The 25,763-nt window shown below is 45.4% G+C and overlaps 1 protein-coding gene across 2 annotated transcripts in view; it reads right to left on the reverse strand.

The window, feature by feature from the left end:
- Positions 1-19,871: 19,871 nt before the first annotated feature.
- The window catches only part of Hem (Nck associated protein 1 Hem), a 55,743-nt gene continuing 49,851 nt past the window's right edge, over positions 19,872-25,763 (reverse strand). For both annotated transcript variants that reach the window (XM_050167560.3, XM_050167559.3), the window contains 3 exons: positions 24,810-24,894; positions 23,397-23,507; positions 19,872-20,215 (listed from right to left, as the gene is read on the reverse strand). In XM_050167560.3, the coding sequence (XP_050023517.1) occupies positions 19,908-20,215; positions 23,397-23,507; positions 24,810-24,894 (504 nt within the window). In that variant the 3' untranslated portion in view covers positions 19,872-19,907. The remainder of the gene's footprint in view (positions 20,216-23,396; positions 23,508-24,809; positions 24,895-25,763) is intronic.

The raw sequence follows: 25,763 nt of genomic DNA on the forward strand, positions 1-25,763 counted from the left end.
GGCGTTCGCGCGAGATCACAACACCTAGTTCGCAGCATCTACCAAAGCAAGAAAAGGGAGGAGGAGGAAGTAGAGAGAAGGAGAGATAAAGGGGCTTGAAAAAATACGGCGGTGGCTCGGTCGCAATTAGCAGGTTCGCCCATTGAAGTGAAATTCACTCCCGCACGGCACTCGTCTCGCTCGATTTCTATAGAACGCCGTACACGGTGCATTAACCTTTCGGTACGGAAAGCAGGGAGGCTGAATGGCTTTCACATAAGAGTACATTTTAAGATTGCGTTTCTATCGTTATTTTCTAGGTGCGATTACAAGTGCGGGTGCGCTATAGCTCTTCGTCATCGCGCATGCGCGAGCGGCATCCAGAAGATACATTAGAGAGTTTTAGTTTAGGGGACGCAAGCGGCTTGCGTACGCAAGAACTATAGGGCGACGGTATTGCGCATGCGCAGACCCAGGCGCAGGGGTTAGCGCATGCGCGGTACCGTGGCCCCTAGTTCTTGCGTACGCAAGCCGCTTGCGTCCTCTGAACTTAAAGCTCTCTGTTAACGACATAACAGCAAGGAGGAGGAGGAGACAAAGGAGAGGAAAGACAGGGAGGTTAGCCAGTGTAAGTACCGGCTGGCTACCCTGTGCTGGGGAAAAGGGTAAAGGGAATAAAAGGAGAAAGAAGAAGAAGAGGAAAAAAATGGAAACGGCAAAAAATGGACATAACGGCAAAGTTGTGTTAAAACGTTCCATCCTAAGGGAAGACCAATCAATTCGACTACTTCAGCGCTGAAACGCGTCACGAGTGTACACGAGAGCAAAAAGGATCTCCCCATCAAATTTACATCGTTCCACAAAGCTTGAAATATATAGTCCTTTGATTTGGGAAAATTTGCTCATTGAACCAGCTCAGAATATTCCTACAGAACGCCAGCTTTGCGTGTCCAGTGCAATACAGAATATTTTTTTGCGCTTCTGGCAGTATTTCAAAAATACAGAGAGGGGAGACAGAAACGTGGGTAGAAAGGACGGAGGGTATACAAAATATAATATTTACTTTAAGTTCTGCAAGACTGGCGCTCAGACGAAATGCGCAGAGAGGAACGACACGCGGATAGCGCTGAGACATTTACATCGCTGAAATCAAGCAAGGCTATTTCTGGCAACACATCCGAGTGAGCAGGCTGCCAGTCAGCAAGAAAATGGAAGCTTAATATAGTTAGTGGTTGCCTTACGAACGGGAACTATACGCTAAAAAGACAAACGCAAAATCAGTTTAAACCGTCAACGTGATCGTTCAAAATAAGTACACTCCTTAATTTCGTCGTAACAGGCTGATCTATTAGAAGAGATTTTGAAGCCAAAAATTTCGATTTTCGGGACGACGAATTTCAAATTTTTTAAAAATTATTTGTAACATTTGCGGCTCAGGTAAAATTTCTTGATTTACTTAGAATTCAATGTGGTCCATCTTCCCCGATAAAAAAAATATTTGTCTTAGCCTCAGCAGACGTCAATAATCAATAACAAGAGGGCGTGCTGGTTGCGACAAACTTCAAGACAGCGTCGCCCACCCCGTATACTTCACGCTTAAAGTCTCCCTTAGCTCGTGGGGGGCACCACGCATACGTGGGCTACCTGTACGTGTATGTGTGCGTCAGTGGGAGAGGGGGCGTGCGTGCATGTACTGATGATCACCACGCAAGGGAGGGCCGGTGCCCCCCTTATATTTTAATAGGAGGGCGGGTGGGCACTCCGTCCACTTGTGCATACTCCGACTTTAGGTCTTGGCTTCGTTGCTTCGTCTTTTCTTCATTGAACCGGAATGTATAGCTCGGGGTCAACTCCGATGCCGCCTATTCAAGTACACGCAAAACGCAAGAATGATTTTACGAGACACGCGCTCTTGACCGATTTGAATCGAATTCGCTGCGTTTGAGAGATAAAGATATATTCTAGTGAGTGCAGAAAGCAGAATTTCGATTTAGGGCATATAATGATTTTGCCCGCTTTAGATGCAATATTACAGGTGCTGTTTGCGGGATCGATATCGATTATCATTGCCAAGTACCAGAGTTGTAAACTTAATAGTCCGTTGATAAAGTTTAGAAATTTTCAGCAATTTTTATTAAATATCAGCAAACAAATAACAAACTCCAATTGCCAGAGTCACTAGATTTTGGCTTTCTCTTTCAAAAGCAGTAAACCTTATCAAATTGTGTGTACTGGATGGCGAGAAAAACTATTTCTTCGTTCCCGTGCATTTAGATATAGGAGCCACCGAGTAAGAGCTTTCCCTTAACAAGCCCACGCCGCCAATAAGAGTGGCTTTTTCTGGTATTGCAGAAACGCGCAATTCACTGACGCACACCAACTTATTCTTATCCGTACGTGCCTTTACGAGCCTGGTGGACCACGCACATGTGAACCTTCTTTCGCGATAGCTATATAGATGTTTCAACAACCGTAGTATTGACCACTATAGATGCACATTCGGTCACAATCGAATGTTCGAAGAAACCAAAAAAACCATTCGATTCACATTCGAAACTCGGAACAGTCGCACACCCTTATACTTCAAAGGTGTGACATGCGCACGTATTCCTGCGACGAAAGGACAGGTCGATCCACCTGTGTGGTGACGGACCCGCGGGCTCGGCGAGGTGCATATCTTCGACTGCAAGGTTCGGTTCGATTTGCCTTCCGCCAAAGCGCAGCTTCAAGAACTGCATGCTACACACCCTGTTTTGTTTTTCTTCATGAGCAGTGCACGACGTTAGGTATACGCGCATCCCAAGCGAGGCGCAATCAATGTGCGCTCAATAACATTCTGCTTGGCCCTCGGCGGGCGTCGTACACCCTTCGATCGAGCAGTGTAATCGCGTGCACTGCTGAGTAATGTCAGTTTCGGAGTAAAGTCACATCGGCGGAGGGTTTAGAAAGGGTGCATATTGTTTGCGCCACAATATCCCAGGGTGTACACCATATTTCTTTTTATTAATGCGAAAGCATTAGTATGTCCCATGAGGCAGAAATGCCGGCGTTATCCGCAACGAGTGGTAACAAAGATCATCACCATCAGTGTCATCATCAGCGCCTTGTATGACGTCCCTAGTAATACAGAATTAAAGTTGGAACAAGTTAGAGTAATGCGACTTAGGGTGGAGTAAAGTGAATTAAGTTCAAGGGAACCAAGGTGAATTGAAATGTATTAAGGTGAATTAAAGTGGATCAATGTTGATTAAGGTTGGTATAAACTAGAGCAAAGTGGAATAAGGTGGACTAAAGTAGAGTTGTGAAGGGCACGTGGCAACGTATGACGCCACGTATCATTGACGTAACCAATTAATTAGAGAAGCCATAATGCTTTTACATTCAAATCGCGCAACGATACTTAAGCGACTCAATTTTTATAGACAAGAAGAAAGGGGGTCAACCGAGGGGCCCAATTTTTATTAGTCATATCCTAAGAAGCCAACAAACACTGACACAAAGGACAACATAGGGGAAATTACTTGCGCTTAATAAATTAAATAAATAAATGATAAATTAATGGAAATGAAAGCGGACGAAAAAACTTGCCGCAGGTGGGAAACGATGCCCCGGCCTTCGCATAGGGGAAATTACTTGCGCTTAATAAATGAAATAAAGAAACGATAAATTAACGGAAATGAAAGTGGATGAAAAAAAACGACTTGCCGCAGGTGGGGAACGATCCCACAGGGAAAATTACTTCTGCTTAATAAATGAAATAAAGAAACGATAAATTAATGGAAATGAAAGTGGAAGAAAGAACAACTTGCCGCAGGTGGGGAACAATCCCACAGTCGCTGTGGGATCGTTCCCTACCTGCGGCAAGTTGTTTCTCCATCCACCTTCATTTCCATTAATTTATCGTTTCTTTATTTCATTTATTAAGCGCAAGTAATTTTCCCTATGTTGCCCTTGGTGTCAGTGTTTGTTGTCAATTTTCATAGAGTACACCCTGTCTAAAAAGCTTTACAACCCCCCCCCCCCCCCCCCCCCAAGGGTGTATTTTTTTTAATTTGGCAGTACAAACAGGAATTTGTGAATTCACTTTTTTTCGCAAACAAGATAAGCCGAGTACCTTGAAAGGAACATAAATATATGGAAGTGCGCTATGCAGAAGTTGTGGGTATGATACTCATGGGCGGCAACTTTTCGTCAGCTTTCGTTTCCCTTTCCTACCCGCCGCGTATAGACCGTTTCATCGGGCGAGGAGGATAGGGCGCGCGGAGAGTTTTTCCTCCTCTCTGGCTTGGGCGATCCGGCGCGGCGCTGCTTGAAAGTATTGCTGTCGCGTGCTGCGGAACGATTTCGATATGTTTTAGACCTTACTTAGTGAACTTTACGCCATGTTCGTTCATATAAGGTCGTCAGGGAAGCCTTTTGGTGCATCAGTAACTATACTGTAGGCTTGGGGGCGCAAAAATGTGACGCGCATAATCAGCCGCGATGTACGCACATTATCAGTCGCGGTTCGTGTTTGTTTACTATTTTGCTTATATCGGTTTTAATTCAACAAAGAAAGCCGGCGTCTCTGCATTACCAGCATTAAATGGTAAATCAACTCACTGTCTGATCCACTGGCGTAGGGAGTAAAACATAAAACATAAGAGCGCATGCTCGTGCACGGCCAACCTAAGGCAACCACGAACCATCTGAGCGGCAGGCTTTATCAAATATTTGTGATACATTGGCATCGTTCTCACGCATTTCAAGCCTAGTATGCTTCGAATTAAAATATGTCTACGCTAGCCTTGCTGCATGAGGCCCATAGTGCTGCTCAACACAGCGATCACTGCGGTTGGTGAGCCAGCACGGTACATATATAAGCTGTGTGCTTCGGCATTGCCTTTTTTGGCCTGTATACAGCCATAATATTCGAGAGGGTTCGCATAAAAAGAATGCGATGGCTATTTTTCAGCGCAAAATTTCCGTAATACGTGTGAGCGCGTCGTAGAGAACTGAACGAACACAACCGAAAAAAAAAATCGCTTACCATCCTCTTTCTCTAAAAAGCAAGAGAAAACGGGCTAATGCCGCACAATGTTTATAAATATATAACCGCTGATGCCGTATGCTTGGACCATGCGCTATATAGAACAAAGATATCTCTAATACAGCACCTACTACGGCTTAGGACGCTCGCGCAGCACCTACTACTGCTTAGGACGCTCGCGCAGTTCGTAAATAGTCGCTTTGCTGGACAAGCTTAATTCAGACTATAAGGTATGCTGCTATTACTAGCCAAAACTATCTTATTCATAGGTGGAAACCTCATCCATCCAACCAAGTAGTCACGCAATGTAACCTGCAGCGAACAGTTTGAACGCTTGTCAAAGTATAACAGCACAGCTCCCATCGTAGCAGAACGGTACCCACGCTGTTACGATCATCGCGTATGTTTCATGGCTCATAAACCGCAGCTTCGAAATAGAGGATAATACTGCAATAAGGTCACATTAGTGATTGGAACATTCAGAAATAAACAATTGATCTCCGAGGCTGATTGTAGGCTCAAATATGCGCGCACACATCGCGCTGCGTGTTCCGTCCACCTCAACGCCAGCAGAAATTCCGGCCATGAGGCCTTAAACCACTTCAGCACGTTTCACAGAACCGTTTACCACGTAGAAGACGCACATCATACTAAACAGACCGCACGACCGTGAAAACAAACGCCAGAACCTACCGCCGAGCGTATACCTGCCATGCAAAAGGCCACTTTCACCCAAGCCAGTATGGTGCTGCTCATAGGCGGCGCCACTGCGTTCACAATATGGCGGCGCCTACGAAAAAACGGTCTATATAGCTTAGTGGATATGTGGCGTGGCGTTGCTGAGTTCCAGGTCGAGGGCGCGATCCCGGCTGCGACGGCTGCATTTAAAGGGGGGTGAAATGCAGAAAAAGCTTTTGTACTTGCATTTAAGTGCTCGTTAAAAAAACTACAGGTGGCAAAAACTAATCCGCAGTCCCCCACTACTGCGTGACTCATAATCAGATAGTTATTTTCCTTTTACTTGTTATTTCTACAACTGAATTAAAATGAAAATAAAGGAAAGAAAGAAAAAAACATTTCTCCTGTGCTCTTCTTGGCTTCGTTGCCTGTTTGCTTCATACGGGAGATCAATAGCACGCGAATATGGCAAATTGTACCAGAAATTGTACAAAAAAGCACACCCAAAAAGGCGTAACAATTGCCCGCAGAAGTTCAACGTCCTTCGAGGCCTCTTCTTTCCTCCCGTCTACTATATTGAGTACTCGTGCATGTGCACTACATCTAGCCTTGGTGGTGTTAGCCAAAGCCCCCCACAGCCACGGCGGCGGAAGTGACACATACATGTATAACCTAGCCGCCGCAGTAGCTCAATCGGTAGAGCCCCGCAGGTGTAATGCTAAATATGTGGGTTAAGTAACCACCAGAGGCAAAACCACCAGAGGGGCGGCAGAAAGTTAGGTGGGCGGTTGAGATTAAGAAGTTTGCAGGGACAACATGGCCACAATTAGCACATGCCCGGGGTAGTTGGAGAAGTGCGGGAGAGGCATTTTCCCTGCAGTGGGCGTAGCCAGGCTGATGATGATGATGATAATGATGATGAGAGGCAAATTATCTCTTCGACCACTTTCCTTTCCCTTTCCGTTATTTCTACATTTCAATTTCAAACGAGTTATTTCTCTTACGCTTTCGTTGCCTTCATCACCTGTTGGCTACATGTAGTTCTGACTAACAAAAGAAAAGCCGTGGTTTCGCCCGAAAGTCGAAGCAATGACAGCGATATAGCAAAGCACTGGGCATCGCAAGAGCGCCGGCAGCAGGTAGCGAACGCCTCGTGCTGTCTATCGCGTCACCACATCTCGGAAACTTGAGATTATACGCCACATCCAACAGTATAGGCACGCGGGAAGGCGGTGCGCACCAAGCAACCAGCCACCTCGACTCGCCCTTACTCTTTGCACCCGCCGCAGACTATACTTCTAAGACAGGGCGCGTGAGCCGCGTATTCGCTCATCGCGCGGATAGCCATGACCAACTGGTAGGGTGTGCGAACATTCAAAAAAAAATTTATGGAATCGAGCAGTCACTATTCAATAATCCGAATATTTTTCGAATAAATTACATCGTCAAGTGCACGCTATCAAGCACGAAACTCGAGCAAAAGTGCGATAACTTGCATCCCATCGACAGTGGACGTAAGGTACTATAAATAGAGCACGCCGTGTCGCTCCGACAGCCTGACTTTTCCGGCTAAACACGATCACTCGCAATAAAATTCTCTGTAGACACGCCAGCAGGATATATGGGTATGTTTACTGCTATTTATAGTGCAGCGCCAGTGTAACCTAATCGCATTAGACCGGAGTACGTCTCATTGCAACGTACTTTATACAATAGTGGCACCATCTGCCGCAACCCTTCGAACTAGAAAAAAAGTTTTCCACTCTGCGTTCGCCGCAGACGACACGTGTATCTGGTTTGGTATTGACATCGAAGCAAAGGTTAAATGGCCCACAAGAAAACCTTTACAAACTTTGTGATAATGCATGACCACGTACACTGCGAAGAGCCCTCAGTTTGCGATCTGCTTAACTGTTACTATTCCTTCCTTTAATTGTGCTTTTTGTAAAGCATGCTTTATAACGTGCAGTGTAATGCCAGAAACATTTTATTGTGATCGTCAAGGCGTCTGAATGTTCATATTGATGATGAGAAGGCTGCACATTATTCCCAAACTATTGCAAAAATATTCGATATTCGATTCGCATTCGATTTCATTCGCTTCTGGCACTATTCGATTCGTATTCGATTCCATCTCAAAAGCTACCATTCAACACCCCCAACGCGTAGCAACGACCGGGCTAGAGGAGGAGACGCGTACCCACCTGCCACCCCCTAACGAGCGCTTTATCCCGCGCGCGGGAAGATGGCGCGCATCAGACCACCATTCTCACCACCTTTCTTGGCTCGCCCTCGCGCGCTTCTCCTCGCACCCACAGCACACGACGTGCGGGCCTCGATAGGATCTTATCGCAATATTGGACTTTAGGCGGATCATGGCGACGGCGAAAATTCGCTTGGAGTGTGCATACCATTGTTATCGCAATAAAATCGAGTCCATCGGTTTCCCTTTCATTGGTCTCCCAGTGCCTTTCTGCGAGTGATGCTTACACTAACGTAGCGAGTTTGAAAGCAACTTGTGCGGCGTGATGGCGAAATTTAGTACGAGTACTTCAATCTGGAGGCGATCGTTGCTGAAGGCGAAAAATGAAGCCCAAAGTACTCAAAATTTCCAGTTTTCTAAATTTCTGTCTTTTGTATGCAGATTGGGGCAGACACGCATTATATGTGTATCATCGCCACATTGTTTAACCTTGACACGTACTGCCAATTTCTTTAGCTTTGTGCCCCTATATTAGCAAATAGTACTGCCTTTTCACGCGCATTACCGTCAGCAGGTAATATATAAAAAACTCACCGAGGATTACGATACACCCCAATACGAAATTTGAGCGCAGCTCTATACGTGTCTTCATTTCGCAATGTATTGGCTGGCGCGGACAATCTGACTCATGCGGCGTATTGCAAACGGAGCGAAGTATGGCGCGACTGCCTCGCCAATCGAGAGATCGCGAGAGGCAGCGCGTGGGTGACGCGTTGGCGCGATTCACAGCAGCCGCCGCAGACAGACATCCGCTCATGCAGCGCTTTGTTTCCATATATGGTATAAGTGGACGCGCTCGACGCACGCCATCGGTGAACAGACGACGGCGCGCTACTATGGCGCCATCTCGTAGAGGTCGTCGCCGCAAAGCCCGTCTTGCGCGGTACCAGGCTTTTCTTCTCACGCTATCACCATAGCCTCCTCCCCTGCTTTCCGCCTCATGGTTCCGCTGCACGCTCCTCCTCCTCCGCTTTCCTCCTCGAGCTCTCTTCGCTATCGCCGTCTTTCATCTCCCTCTGCGCTCCGCGTTCGCTTTCATCCTTCACCGAGCTCCTTCGCTCCCCACGTGTAGGGTAGCAAACTGGGCTCAGTCTTGTTAACCTCCCTGCCTTTCCTTCTTCCCTTCTCTCTCTCTCTCTACTAGGGACAACGCCGACGCTCACCGCAGGAACGGGCGGCTGTGCTCAAAAATTTCAAGGGGAAAAGGCGCGAGGGAGGGGAAGGGTTACGCACGAATTCTGCCTTGCGGCCCGGCTTCACGGCACAAATAGCCGTGCCGTGAAGCCACACCGCAAGGCAAGGTTACACGCGCACGAGCTCCACAGTAGTTTCCGTGCAGCCGCATGTATAAGCACATCAGGCAGCAGCGCGGCCCCGAAGCGGCCGTTTAGTGAGGCCGTCGGAACGCGCTGCCCGACGCCGCCAGAGCCAACGCAGCGTACATCGCGCGTCGGAAGTAGCGGGGAGTCTGAACATATTCAGGAGAGTATAGAAGTGCTAAACCCCGGTATAGCGAAGCGCGAAAAGACTCGTGTATAACGAAGGCAGCGCGCCGTACGTATACGGGGCGATCATTTTTAAGTTTTCCGGAATTTTTAAAGATCGCCTGTTGGAGATAACATAATTCTAGTTCTTTATCTGGATTATTCGGAGAGGCGGACATTACTTGCACGAGAAATGGAAACACCACATTCAGCAAATTAACTTCCTAATTACACTACGGCACACATTGCAATAAGAGTTGTATCCAGTGAGCTTGCAAGGCGTATCCACTTAGAATGAATTTCCAGAATGACACCAGCTTGGAGATACGCGCCACAAACTCGCCGTTGTTGCACTGTTGTTCCCCTTAGGCACTTTTTTAAGAAAACGCGCTTTTATGCATTGACGCACGAAAGTAACCGGAAAGACCAAGTATTTCGTTCCCACACTTTGGAAAATCTCTCAAAACTGGTGTCATCCTGGAGAATGATTGGCAAGTAGATACGTCTTGCAAGCTCACCGGCTGCAATTTGCAAATTGCAATATGGCCGCAATGAATTTATTAAGAAGTTAATTAGTGAATTATTATTAATAATATACGTGTTCCGATTTCTCGTGCTAGTAACGTCCGCCTCTTAATAATCTCATTCAAGGACAAGAATTATGCTATTTGCTTCAGGCTATATTTTTTAATTCGAAAAACTTAGTATGATCACCTCGTAGATAAACGTTTACAGTCTTGGGCACATTTGAGTCAGTGACACAATACACACATTGGAATGACAGAAGGTGCGAGTACTCCTTGACGTGCCAGTTGCTCAGATTTGCATACATCTGCAAAAGATTTCTAAAGCGAATAGCTTTCTTTAGCTATCCGGGCACTTTTCTGGATGGGCGCCGAGAACTTTGCATGAGCCGGGTGAGGTGGGGGGCTTCCAATCGCCTCTTACTTGGTAATGCTAGGAAAGTGGAAATAAACATGGAAAAGGGGAAGAAATCGAGAGGCAGACATAGACAAAGCGACCTTCATGTCGCTTCGTCTGTGTCTGCATTTCGACTTTTCCCCTCTTCCAAGTTTGCTGGCATTCTGCTAGCATAACCCATGTACTGACTAGCCCTACAAGCCACTTTCACGCCTCTTAATTCTTAGCGTGTTACTTCTTAACATGTTTACTTTGCCCCTGCTCTCGCTAAGCCCAAGGTCTTCAAGGAGGGCAAAGGTGCCTAAATCTACCTCTGGGCAGGTATATTCACATTCTAATAATACATGCTCCATTGTTTCCCTAGCTTTACCACAGCAAGCACACGCTTCTTCCTTGTTGTATCTCGCTTTATAAGTGCATGCTCTAAGGCATCCTGATCTCAAAAAACTAATGAGCTTCCCTGTGCGTTATCATTTCGTTTTTTTTCCTCTTAAGTAGTTACTCATAGCAGGTTCCTTTCACATTGCCGCCAACCATGAGATTATCTCAGCCTCCCTTACTTTCCGCTTGACTCTCTTTGTTGCCATGCCGCTGACCTCGTAGATAAACGCTTTCAAAGTATGCGACCGGTACGGTCGCATACTTGCTGGTAAGCTTCCTAGTTATTTTCCTCCACTGTGACCACAAATCGACCACCGCAAGGGCGCCACCATGTTGCTTCTCTGCGCAGGCGCGCAGGCGCAGACGACGAGATGCAATTTGGACAAGACGCGCAATCAACGCAATTCCTAGCCTAATGATGATGATGAATAGTGGCTAATCCTTTTGTAGCGAGCGGTTTGTTTAAAGCACCCTATCTGGAGGCGAGAACTAGGAGTCGGATTCCTGATTAATAAGGAAATAGCTGGTAACATACAGGAATTCTATAGCATTAACGAGAGGGTGGCATGTCTTGTTGTGAAACTTAATAAGAGGTACAAAATGAAGGTTGTACAGGTCTACGCTCCTACATCTAGTCATGATGACCAGGAAGTCGAAAGCTTTTATGAAGACGTAGAATCGGCGATGGGTAAAGTCAAAACAAAATACACTATACTGATGGGCGACTTCAATGCCAGGGTAGGCAAGAAGCAGGCTGGAGACAAGTCAGTGGGGGAATATGGCATAGGCTCTAGGAGTAGCAGAGGAGAATTATTAGTAGAGTTTGCAGAACAGAATAATATGCGTATAATGAATACCTTTTTCCGCAAGCGGGTTAGCCGAAAGTGGACGTGGAGGAGCCCGAATGGTGAGACTAGAAATGAAATCGACTTCATACTCTGCGCGAACCCTGGCATCATTCAAGATGTAGACGTGCTCGGCAAGGTACGCTGCAGTGACCACAGGATGGTAAGAACTCGAATTAGCCTAGACTTGAGGAGGGAACGAAAGAAACTGGTACACAAGAAGCCAATCAATGAGTTAGCGGTAAGAGGGAAACTAGAGGAATTCCGGATCAAACTACAGAACAGGTATTCGGCTTTAACTCAGGAAGAGGACCTTAGTGTTGAAGCAATGAACGACAATCTCATGGGCATCATTAAGGAGTGCGCAATAGAAGTCGGCGGTAACGCCGTTAGACAGGAAACCAGTAAGCTATCGCAGGAGACAAAGGATCTGATCAAGAAACGCCAATGTATGAAAGCCTCTAATCCTACAGCTAGAATAGAACTGGCAGAACTTTCTAAGTTAATCAACAAGCGTAAGACAGCGGACATCAGGAACTATAATATGGATAGAATTGAACAGGCTCTCAGGAACGGAGGAAGCCTAAAAACAGTGAAGAAGAAACTAGGAATAGGCAAGAATCAGATGTGTGCGTTAAGAGACAAAGCCGGCAATATCGTTACTAATATGAACGAGATAGTTCAAGTGGCTGAGGAGTTCTATAGAGATTTATACAGTACCAGTGGCACCCACGACGATAGTGGAAGAGAGAATAGCCTAGAGGAATTCGAAATCCCACAGGTAACGCCGGAAGAAGTTAAGAAAGCCTTGGGAGCTATGCAAAAGGGGAAGGCAGCTGGGGAGGATCAGGTAACAGCAGATTTGTTGAAGGATGGTGGGCAGATTGTTCTAGAGAAACTGGCCACCCTGTATACGCAATGCCTCATAACCTCGAGCGTACCGGAATCTTGGAAGAACGCTAACATAATCCTAATCCATAAGAAAGGGGACGCCAAAGACTTGAAAAATTATAGACCGATCAGCTTACTGTCCGTTGCCTACAAAGTATTTACTAAGGTAATCGCAAATAGAATCAGGAACACCTTAGACTTCTGTCAACCAAAGGACCAGGCAGGATTCCGTAAAGGCTACTCAACAATAGACCATATTCACACTATCAATCAAGTGATAGAGAAATGTGCAGAATATAACCAACCCTTATATATAGCTTTCATTGATTACGAGAAAGCGTTTGATTCAGTCGAAACCTCAGCAGTCATGGAGGCATTACGGAATCAGGGTGTAGATGAGCCATATGTAAATATACTGGAAGATATCTATAGCGGCTCCACAGCCACCGTAGTCCTCCACAAAGAAAGCAACAAAATCCCTATAAAGAAAGGCGTCAGACAGGGAGATACGATATCTCCAATGCCATTCACAGCATGTTTACAGGAGGTATTCAGAGGCCTGGAGTGGGAAGAATTGGGGATGAAAGTTGGAGAATACCTTAGCAACTTGCGATTCGCTGATGATATTGCCTTGCTTAGTAATTCAGGAGACCAATTGCAATGCATGCTCACTGACCTGGAGAGGCAAAGCAGAAGGGTGGGTCTGAAAATTAATCTGCAGAAAACTAAAGTACTGTTTAACAGTCTCGGAAGAGAACAGCAGTTTACGATAGGTAGCGAAACACTGGAAGTGGTAAGGGAATACATCTACTTAGGGCAGGTAGTGACCACGGATCCGGATCATGAGACTGAAATAACCAGAAGAATAAGAATGGGTTGGGGTGCGTTTGGCAGGCATTCTCAAATCATGAACAGTAGGTTGCCACTATCCCTCAAAAGGAAAGTGTACAACAGCTATGTGTTACCAGTACTCACATATGGGGCAGAAACCTGGAGGCTTACGAAAAGGGTTCTGCTGAAATTGAGAACGACGCAACGAGCTATGGAAAGAAGAATGATGGGTGTAACGTTAAGGGATAAGAAAAGAGCAGATTGGGTGAGGCAACAAACGCGGGTAAACGACATCTTAGTTGAAATCAAGAAAAAGAAATGGGCATGGGCCGGACATGTAATGAGGAGGGAAGATAACCGATGGTCACTACGAGCTACGGACTGGATTCCAAGAGAAGGGAAGCGTAGCAGGGGGCGGCAGAAAGTTAGGTGGACAGATGACATTAAGACGTTTGCAGGGACAACATGGCCACAATTAGTACATGACCGGGGTAGTTGGAGAAGTATGGGAGAGGCCTTTGCCCTGCAGTGGGCGTAACTAGGCTGATGATGATGATGATGATCTGGAGAAAATATATACCTGTCGAAGAAAAATAAAGGGGAGGAGGAGAGAAAGAGAGGAGTAGAGAGGGCCGACCCCTAAAGCCCCTTGATAATTTGAAAGTAGCGACACTCTCCTCCCCGCGGCGCTTTCCTCCTCAGTTCTCCTCGCACGCCAGCTGCGCACGGCACGCTTTTTCTCCTTGGCTCCCGCGGACGGGTCGCAGTATTCGATGGAGGCTCACGATGTTTGACCAGTTGCGCGCCCCAGTGGTGTAGAAATTCTTGAAAAATGGCGATAACAGCATCGAGAATGCTGAAGGTAACGTTTCTGGGAAGGTTGGTTTCTTCTTAAAGCTGTATGAATGGAGCATACTGATGTAAAAGCAGCTTTGAGGCGAGTTTAATCCTCCAGAATTTTTTTTTCTGCCACATGAAAAGATGCTTTACTTTATGGTTCTGATCTAGTATTGCTTATGGCACATCCCTCTGCGTCTGTTTTTTTTTTCTTGTCTGTGCGCGCATGTGCACCGCATTGAGCGTGCTTTCGTATAATGATTAGCCGCGAGTGCATCGTCCGTCTATGTGTTTGTATTATCTATCTGAACGTAGCTATATTTAACTCAACGTGAAACTGAATAGGACGTTTGTGTAATTTCAGTGCCAGCAAGAGTGCGCGATCATGCGAACACCCCCTGCCCAAAATAATAATCGTCACCCACTCATGCGTTCGCAGCAGAGAGATTCAAAGCAGAATTACAGAATAATACAGAAACTCCACTGGAGTTGTCTAGGTATGCGTAAGCATACCCGCAAATTTCAGTTGGCTCACCCCGAAATTTCAAATTGGCCCAGTCCCAAACTTCAGTTGGCCCACCCCAAATTTTAACTTGGCTCAACCCGAAATTTAAGTTGGCCCGCCCCCTAATTTCAAGTTGGTCTACCCCCAAACTTCAACTTGGCCTATCCCCAAATTTAAGTTGGCCAGCCCACAAATATAAGTTGGCCCACCCCTTCGGAGGTTAAAACTGTCTCTTATGGCTTATAAAGAATCATATATATTTACACTACTATAATGATTAAATGTCTCAAGTTTGCAAATTACGCATTTTTATGCAGATAAAAGGCATTACACTTTTCGCGTGACAGGGATGGGGTACTCGCCAAAGAATGCTTGCGCGTTAAAGGCGCAATTACTGAATTATGGGGTTTCACGGGCCAAAATCAGTAGCCGTAGTGGGGCACTCTGGTAATTTTGGCCAGCTGGGGTTCCTTAACGTGCACCTAAATGTAAGTACCGTTGTCGGAGGACGTTATTTTAGGCCCTTGGCCAGATGCTCAATCGAGTTTCAAGGTCATTCAGGCATTACTGAACTTTTTAAAAACTACGGGCTTGGATTGCAGACTTTGAGCATGCCAAATTGCTTGCGATATGTTCTACATCTTCCTTCTATCGTCATCCATCATACACCTCTTCCCTCTTTCTTTCCCTCTTCCCCTTCCCCCAATGCCGAGTAGCTGGCTAGAGGAATATACCTCAGGCCGACCTCTCAGCATTTCGCATCATTAAACTTCTCTCTCTCTCTCTAAATGTAAGTACACAGGTGTTTTCGCATTTCACCCCCATCAAAATGCGGCCGCCGTGGCCGGGATTCGATCCCGCGACCTCGTGCTCAGCAGCCCTACACAGCAGCCGCTAAGCAACCACGGCAAGCTAAAAACGCAACGTAGACTAGCTAGCGTTCATCATCCGCAATCCACCGGTATCTTGCCACTATTTTTTTTTCAGGGCCTGCATTCAATGTATCTAAGTGACTGACGCACACATCGAAGTAAGCTGGAAAGAAAGCTCCTCTACCAGGCGCTATTTCGATTTTCGCTAAAACAGGCAACGGATCTTAACAATCACGAAAAGTGCGATCGAGAGGCTGTATCTTCGCGAATAATTGTTCACAGCGGGAAGCAATGCCTATAGTGTTGCATTTCCGACTGAATAGCAGTTGGCGACGTGCGACATGACGAGTCCCAGCAGAATATTCAGCATACTGAGGACACCCCCATTTTTATAAAATCTACAAATTGTTGCAGCAAAAACGCTGATGAGCCGGCCGCAGGAATTAAAAAAAAAAGAAAGAAGCATTACGGGATGCATTGATACAAGACAATAAGAAAGGCGCCTTACCTCGCAATCAACACTGTTCGTTGTCAGAACAAAGTTCTTTATTGCGCAAGCTGTCACGCTTTTTTGTGGTATCATAAAGAATCTATAACTATCTTCAGGCTTCTTGCTACAGCTATATGCGCTACAGCACGGCATAGCGATAGCATAACACCGCAGGAAACCCGAGCCGAGCCAGCCACGAGCTAAGGAGAAAAATGGCGCCAACAAAAAAGAAAAACACAAGCAAAACGCAAGATCAGCGCGTTTCCAAGAACAACGGCACGGAGACCAATCGTCGTGCAGAAAAATGGAGGCAGAACTGGTTCCCTCGGGGCGACGCGCAAAGGGCGAGGAGGAGCCGAGGAGGTCACCGGCGGCGGCAGAGTTTAAAGAGTGGTGGTACTTTCAAATTATCAAATTATCAAACTCGTGTTTGTTCCCTCACCCAATCTGCTCTTTTCTTATCCCTTAACGTTACACCCATCATTCTTCTTTCCATAGCTCGTGACACAAGATTGCAAATTCCCTGCAGGTGCAGTGCAGTAATATTTGGCTCACACGTACACAGCAGCCTCTATGACAGATTGGCAACGTTTTCTTAGCATGTTCAAAAAGTGTTTCAAGGACCGTTTAAGGTTCCTAAGTTTGCTTTCATCTGTGTAACAAGATGTCCAGAAAACATGCCCACACTAAAGAGTTGCAAGAGTGACAACACAGCATCGTGCTAGGGTGTGCCGTGCTGAGCACGAACACCGTTGGCAAAATGCGAAATGCAGTGCGAACGAGCACGTCATCTGCAACAGATGCGCGACGAGCGTGTCACAGCTTATTGCCTCAGGGATGGAATGTCTTCAAAGTCTTGCTAGTTCTTCAGTGATCCATTGTGATTTACAAAATTGGGTGGGATACCAAGTGCCAACCAAGACCATGCTTCTGTACCATGTTTCAGTACAGACGCCCTCTTTGGTGAGCAGCGACGATCGGAAACCACAGAGGTGCCTTACGTACAACGTTCACACGCAGGTAATCAGCATGCTGTTACATACAATGTGCCACTGCTCAAAACTTGGAAGCTACGCAGTCCCTGACGATCATGGAAAATTACCACATACGTATGGTGTCAAGCAGATCTCAGATATGCACCTTATATGCACCCTCCGATTATGTACATCAGTGTACTTATGTGGTAAATAAACTTCAATTCAAATTCACTTCAAATACCAAACTGATTTCAATATATATTAGCTATATTGGAGGTCCACTCTATGCAACACATATATTGCAGAACATCTTTCAAAACGACACAGGTTCTGGAACATTGTCATAAGCCAACAAATATTGACACCAAGGACAACATAGGGGAAATTACTTGTGCTTAATAAATGAAATAAAGAAACGATAAATTAATGGAAATGAAAGTGGATGAAAAAGCAACTTGCCACAGGTGGGGAACGATCCCACAACCTTTGCATTTCGCGTGCGATGCTCTACCAATTGAGCTAGTGTGGTACCGTTTCACCATCCACTTTCTTGGGTATTAATGTGTCCTAGTAGAACCCTGGGAGTGTTAGCCAGCGCCACCACTCACAGACCTTGGCGGCATATGTGGAACATCTTTTCTGCCACAGGAGTCACGAAAACATGATCTTTTTTTTCGGTGAAGGCAACCGGTTAATAAACCCACACATGCTACCTGACGGCATCAATCTTGCTAGATTCAGGTTACAGGTTCTGAAATGTTTCACGAACTTGCTCACCTTTCTGAAAATCATGTGGCAGTATCATAACAGCTCTATAGTATTGTATTGCATATTGATTTAAAGCAACATACCTACAGAAGGGCCACATACTCTCGTGTTCCACGCATTTGTGTCAACTAGAATGACAAATGCACCTATCGAAAGCCATATATTGGAGAAAAATATGTGCCAGATGTTGCCCTCATGATCCATTTGCCCATGGTATATCACAACTCAAAGATCTCATTCCCGTTACCCAGAAAACCACAGCTCACCTCCACTGACAGTTCCATCCTGGCGAACTGTCCACAATATATGTAGCCTCAGAATCATTTCTTAGAAAAGCTGCACAAGTCGGCAAGTTGAGTGCACCTGAAACAAGAAAACACAGTTCCATACTCGTCCTTCCAAGCCCTATCTACACTCGCACCAATAACCATCTTTTATCCCTCACTCAGTTATCTTAACAGACCTTTAGTCAGGTGCAATCGCCCTGTAGGCCCTTCGTGATTGATGAAACATTAACGTATATGACCAAGAAGACCATGACAAGGTGCTTCAAACGTGCTCATCAAAATGTTTTCAAACCTATTTTCTTTGACAGCTTAGGTGGGCACACCAAGCATACGTGGAATGTTTTTGCAAAACAGTCTATCTACATGGCCTGCTGTCAAAACGTGGAGCAGAGAGGGCGGTTGAAACAGTGAAGGGGGATATCTTTCAAACGAAAATGAATGGTGCCCGAACAAAGGTTTTAAGTAGCAGATATGGTGTTGAAGTTCCTGCCTATTTATTCTTTAAGCATTGCAGCAAAACCATGGAAAAAAAAAGAATAAATAAATAAAAAAGCTGCAGTGACTGTTTCACAACCTCCCCTCCAAGTGTTCCTTGCACACCAACAAAAACACATATGAACAAGATACAATGTTGGCAAGGTCATCTTTATGAAAACTGCCTACTCGTGCAAACATGTATGTAGGTCTGGGAACAGAATTTCATTCACTCAGGTTAATCTTTTTGATTTCTTGACCATCCAAAACAATGTGCAGGCTTTGGTCTCGAAGTGGACGTCAAATGTCATCACGGATGATTTACGGTCTTGATGCTACTGTAGTCCTAGTAGATGAAAGTATAACTTAAAGAATTACACACAATCTCCAGTGGGAGTTATCTAAATGATGCACAAGCACTTTCTGCTAATCACCTGCTGTTTCATTATCATATGCTGCTGCGTCTGGTATATTTGCAAGAAGCATTGCAAAAGAATAACAAAATGGAGCAGGGCAGTTGCAACACCGAAATGCTAACTAAACTAACGAAAGACAACGAAGAAGCGAGCAGTAGCAATGTTTACTCATGTTACTTATATGATAGTGTGTTTGGATGATGCCACTGTTTAGTAGAAGATGAGCAGTGGCAGATGCATGCTCTAGTATGTCACGTAATGGAACAGTGTCCCGTTTGGCAGACCTCGTATGTAGACGTGGTCGACCATGCTGCCTCCTCTCGATGTGAACCATTATCAACCATACTCTGGTGGCGGCAGTTGTGTATAGCGCGGCCGCACGGGCCCTATTTTGAAAGCGATCTATGATGGGGACGGAGTGCACCCAAGTGCCGATAGCTTCATGTGTGCTGTCTTGTCACCGCTTCTTTCGCGTTGAAGCGACAGGCAGCACGAAGGTCACTCCGCTCCCTGCTGCGGGGGCCCTATCTTTGTCCATTCGTCACCTAGGACATGACAAATGGACAAACAGATGGACGGGTTTCCTTGTAGAGTGAGCATAGAACTGCTTACACATTTAAAAAGTTGTTCATGCTTTATTCTAACACACAATTAAGGTAAGGGGTCTTGCAGTAGTGTGCATGACAGAGCAGAACAAGGAATACCAGTAATGCACTTCAGACACGTTCATAGTGAGGTCTGAGAGTTTGTCTGCCAGAAGATAGAGCATTAGGAAAATGGCTTCCGAGCCAGCTTCTTGGTTGCCTACCCTCCGAATCAAAGGAACCAGCTGCATTCAAGTAGCGTCCACAATTTACACATTAAGTGAGAGCAAGCTTAGATGTCCAGAAAAAAATGTTGATGCTGTGGCCCCAAAAAATCAAGACAGTACTACAAGCAAAGCTAGAGGAGTTTGTTCACACTTTATTCGTGCCACTGTTCAGGCCTCAGCCTTGTAGACAGCATGTGCGGCATTGCGGAGTAGAGCATATGGGAAACAAGATTCAAGCAGGTCCATGGTGAGAAATGGCGATTCGTCCACCAAGAGGTGGAGAAGGAGGAAGACGGCTTCACGACCAGCACCGGCTTCTCGGTCAGCTTCCTGGCCGAGCCGCAAGAGGCTGGACGATGCCAGGGCGAGGAACTCCTTAAGCCGGTCCTCGATGTCGTCATGGCCGCAGATGGTGAAAAGGGAACCGGCGAGAGCATTGACCGCGTGGGCCAGGCAGTGCATGTTGTTGGTGTGGGCTGTACAAGAAGCAGCATCAAACACAGAGTCACGCGACTCGTAAAGATGATAACACTCTTCACTACTACCAGTGTAAACTAAAACAAGAACGTGCGAAAATTAGTAAAAAAAGAAAGTCATTGTACATTTATTTGACAGCATGGTACAACATGTTTCAATATACAGTCACTGAACATCTCAAACGAACCCGGACTTAAATTGCATCCGGGTCACATACAGGGACAAATGCGGCAATGTTAACACTCTCTTGTTCATGTCTCACTAACCTTTCGGCATCATGCTTTGTTGGAGGTGACACACCTCAAGCGTCGGCTTTCTTCCTTGTAAGTTATAAAATGAACACGTTCTAATTTTGGTTGTGCAGAAATGAAAGAAATGACACGGATAATGACAAATGCTCTCTTGGTGTGGTTCTCACATTCCTATGTGAAAAAAAGGAATGTCAAAAGGAACGTAGCGTGGCAAACACAGAAATGCACCAGCATATAAGTAACATTGAAAAGGTTAATGGCTCAATTTATGTCAAGGACACGGTTCACAAAAAAAGAAAGAAACACAGCAGACTTGTGCAACCTTTAGAATCACAGCCCAATTTCCAAAGAACCTGGCGGCTGACCAGATTGTCTCCATACCTGTCAACCTGTGAACTTTAAAATCCATACATATAATGTGGCAAGACACCAACAGAGGAAGAGAGGGGGGAAGGGGGAAATAGTTCGAATTTGTAAAAAGCTTACCCGGAGCACACACTTATTGTGAAATACATATGCCCTTTATTAACAACAATAGCACAGCTTTAAACAAAGCATACAAGCATAAGAAAATTTGGAATAACAGAGAATGACACGTAACACATTGTTTTTAGATTAATCACCGTGACTTTTTCCAGTGACTCTGCTGTTACCAGTTCTGCCTGCTTCAGAAGCTTGTTTGTATAAACATGCTCAGAGCAACTACCCCTCTGACGTTCTTTCACTGTCAGAGAACTCTGAATGAAAGTAAGGGAGACCAACGAGTAAAACTTTCTTGAACACAATTTATCTTTTGTAATAGTTGATGCAACAATAATAAAATCATAAACCGGAATTCGTAAACTTTTAGAAAACTTTCGAACATTTTTGGTGAGTTGGCACTTAAGTGTCCCTAATACTTCTTTACACCACAAACTTCTTTAAACACTAGACAATCTACAAATCTCTATGTTCTTTCAAACAACCTACAATCTGTCGGTACATTTCTTCAAAGTAATTATTCTATCCTGTGGGATTCTCACATCGTGCTCTTGGGACAAAGGAACGACAACACAGTAGAGCAAACAATCACAAGGGCATTTATTGCACCTTTCATAGATCAATGCCTGCTAGCAGAGTTGCTATCCGCAAAACATGCCGATGGGCACACGACAAATCTAGAGGCGCCCCACGTTGGGTGACAAATGTGGGGGTTCCACTCTGTGTGCGGCTAGGGCTGAAGGCGAGCTCCGGAAATAGCCCCACGCAGTCGTTTTGTGTTACTCACCAACCCGTAGCGCGGGAATCACGGCTACGTCGGGTTCGAACAAATAAGGCAACCAGCGGTGTCAACTGTAAGAACATTTATTGCTACCGGCAATAAAGAACACTGGCAGAGGGACGTCCTCTCTGTAATAGTAATAAATAGGCTGGCCGCGTTGCCCGAGATAGTCAGGCAACGTGGTCACTCACGGGTTGCGGCAGGTACTCCAGTCCGGCAGGTTAGGGGTCCGGCCTCAGAGAGAGAGGGTCTCCCCCGGTCGCGCTGTTTTGTACCTTTTTACCTGGGCGAGGGGAAGGTCCTCCTCGCCTGTCAGCAACCTGCCCACAAGTCGGGGAGGAAGGGCGCGCACGCGTCGCGAGAGCGAGGGAGAAATGGGAGAGGGCATAGTGCACCTCTCCCCTGTCTATGCCGGCTCTCAACGCGACGGCACGGGGGAAGATGGGCGCGTGTGCTCCCCACAATCCCTACAAAGCTCCAGCAGGTCATTCTCCAGTGGCAGTTTGAAACCTCAGAACGGCTTGGTTAAGCAGTTAGTGAAAAAAATACGCTAAATTTTGACAATGTGCCTAATTAACCCTAACACTTCTAGCTTGGACCCCACATCATTTTCATCATCGCATATCAATGTGCATTCAACTTTTGGCATTTACGTTTGCAATCAGTACTAGCTGCAACTTGAGCTTCACTTGAAAAGTCAACCAGGAAGTCACTGCAATGTGCTCTGAACAACACGGCATGCATTGCTAGGCAACTCGAAACATAAGCTGCTACAGATTGCCGAGTCATATGCTGTGACCATATCGCAAGCATTGCTTTGCCAATTTAGCAACTGCGCAGATAATTGTGTGGACAATGTAAATGATTTTCTACAGCTTTTATTGTGCTTCATTTTAGCACCGAACAAATGTTTTTAAAGAACAGAATTTAAAAAATCTAAATATGCAGCTTCAGCTAAAGCGTGAAGCACTCAATGTGACAGCAAAAACAATACAGCAGAGCCCGAATATATGGAATTCAAAGGAAAAAGGAAAGAAGTTTGATGTACTGAAAGCAAAATATACCAAAATGTGCTAAACTTCCACACATCTTGGATAGTTTCCACAGATTGCTGCAAATGGAAGCTTATCAGATGGCTTGTCCAGACACTCTGAATTGCAAAGCTAGATAAAAGGACAGCTCATAATACATTACCATAGATTCATTGCTAGCCTTCACAAGTGTGAAGTAAGAGCATTAGAATTGGCTTAAATGCTAATTATGGCATGACATCATTCCATCATGCTAATTAGGTTGGCCTATGTTTATATTAATTATGCATGTCAACATGATCTGGAGCTGTGATACCATCACACTAAATAGGTTAGCTTAGTATAAATTAGCTTGAATAAGGGCACTCAAGGTTGCAAAATGTTTTTGTATCTTCCCTGCATGTTTTCAATGGTGCAATAGGACACAAAACAATACAAAGAACAGAACAGGAATGAGTGTCCCTGTTCTGTCTTCACTTTGTATTGTTTCGGGTACCGCTGCACCATTATAAGTAGTGATACGTTCACTTCTTCATATGGCTTTTGAAAAATCCAAAATGACTTGGAACTCATGTGCCCATATCTCTAAGGCAGCTCGTGCAGAACAGCTTGACAGACAAAAGAGAGCTGGTCTCACCTTCCAACGAAGGCTTGTAGACAGAACCTTCAGTGCGGGCAAGCTTTGGCAGTGAGACGGCCACAAAGACCATAAGCAGACAGGCCACCTGATACTCGTCATCTCCCAAGTCTGCACGAAAAATGGGGCACGCGTACAGTTGGGACAAACCAGTCGCGGGAATTTACAACAAATGCTGCATCTACTAGTGTAAGGCGAGCATCTCTTCATTTCACAAGGTGCGGGCCTTACACAAGGCAGTCTATGCAGAATAATGCAACCGCCAGCAGCATACTACGAACACCTTTGTTCAGACATACTCGTGGCTCCCGTTCTCCTCGTTGTACAACAGACTCGCCTCACTGGCGCTTTCCCAAACCTGGTTGTCCTCTGCGCCATCAAACTGTTTGGGATTCCAGTCAGCTTGAAGCTCCTGACGACGGTCTCAAACAAAACTGTGCGCTGCATGTTCAATGTTCATGCACACAATTTTTGAAGCAATGTCCTCTTCTTGTGCCCAGAAGCACAATGCAGCTGATCAGTCAAAGCACAGTCAGTACAAATTGAAGCACACTGGAACTATGTTGCGTGATCTTGGGACACGGTGATGCTGACACCATCCGCAGCACAATAAGTAGTGCCATCTAGTAGCAACTTGCAAAAATTAACCAGCCGTGGGTATGCAATAAAGTTCAGTGTAACTTTTTTTTTTTTTTACAGATTTTCAGGCTGTAAAATGCAGTCGCAGATCTTAAATGAGGGCAGGCTTTACACAAGTAAAATGGTAAGCTTCCCTAAAGTATGCCATATATGAAAAGCTTCTTCGTTAAACTACCATGTCTTGTTAGTACACATTACAAAGACTTCTTCATCAACTATCAGCAGAGTGGTTTTTCCGTTTACCTGTTTAGATATACCTAACAATGCCACTGCCTAACATTGACATTTTCTCTTCTCCACACACCGTCTGCTGCCGGCTGCATATATATGCAATGTCTTTGACCAAAAAAGAATTATGTAAAACAAACAATGATCGAATACAAGAACAGTAAGCAGACATCAACCCTCTGGGCAACAGTCTAAACAACAATGTGATCTCGTGCAGCTCTCTAACAGTAATTAGATAAGGACACAAAGCTTCTCAGTAACTTAGTTAAGTTCGGTTTATTGGCCCAGGAGCAATTTAGACTACACTGTGCCAGCCACAAGGTGTCAAAAAACATCAACTAAGAAACAGGAACAAATGCTGCATTGCTCGAAAGTTTATTCAAAAAGCCAGTTTCGCCAAAAAAGTCATGAACTTCCATAACAGGGGCACAAGTTAATCACAATAAAACCTGACTGCGACCTCCTACGTTTAGTGTGGGGTGTAAAGGTACAGTGGAGTGAAAAGTTATAAATGGCACCGAATCACGTAATGAGAAGTGCTCTGACCGTTCTTCTGAGACCGCAGTGCTGCCACCAGTGCAGGGTCAACCTTGCATGGGAGCCCAGCTGCGGACGCCATCTCACTGACAACCTGCAACCACACAAGAGAAGGGACGGGTCTCTATGAACACACGCTAAATTCACTCCCAGTGAATTTATGGCATGAAAAGGTGAGGAACTAAAGAGAAAGAAAATAAAAGAGGAAAAAGGGCCTTCTTTGTTACCATCCAGAGGTACCATTTTTCCCTCAAATGTCGCCTGATTACACATCGAGACTTGTGAATCGACGATCGAGCAGATTTAGAAAGGCGAGCTGAGGCAACATTCTGGAGTGATCAGTTTCGGGGGATGCAGCCAGCTTCGCGAGATTTCTCGTGACTCGGCACCAAACACGTTGGCGCATATGGCTGACACCGACAGCATTTCTGGTGCTGGACGAAGCCCGCCATCCTTGCACAGTGACAGCAACAGGGTTGCCAGCATACTTCTTTGCATCTGGTGCCGAGTCACACGAAATCTCGTGAAACTGGTTGTGTCCCTGAAAGTAATTGCTTGAGATTGCCGCCCCTGTGTCTATTACAAGCAAACATGGAAGAAGCATTACCCATAACAAAATGAACATGCTATTGTTTTGTTGTCACAGATGACTGGCATGACAGTTTTACATGAAAAACGTCTTGTGTCAGATTTCACCCATCGTAGACTCCCCGTGCACTGTGGTCTTGAAATGGCACAAAGTTCACAAATGTTGCAACGAGTTTGGATCTTGAAACACAAACCAGCATCACAGTTCTGCACTCATTATTCTGAAGATAGATGGTATTTTCTGGACTGAAGTCCGCAGAATATAATTTCATAATCGCAAAATTTTCACAGTGCAGGCTATCTGTAGCTATAGACTAAACATGACAAAATTTTTGAAGGTCATGGCACACTTAAAAAAAATGTGGCCTAACTCTG

This window comes from Dermacentor andersoni, chromosome 11 (genome assembly GCF_023375885.2).
Source record: "Dermacentor andersoni chromosome 11, qqDerAnde1_hic_scaffold, whole genome shotgun sequence".
NCBI classification, from domain to species: domain Eukaryota; kingdom Metazoa; phylum Arthropoda; class Arachnida; order Ixodida; family Ixodidae; genus Dermacentor; species Dermacentor andersoni.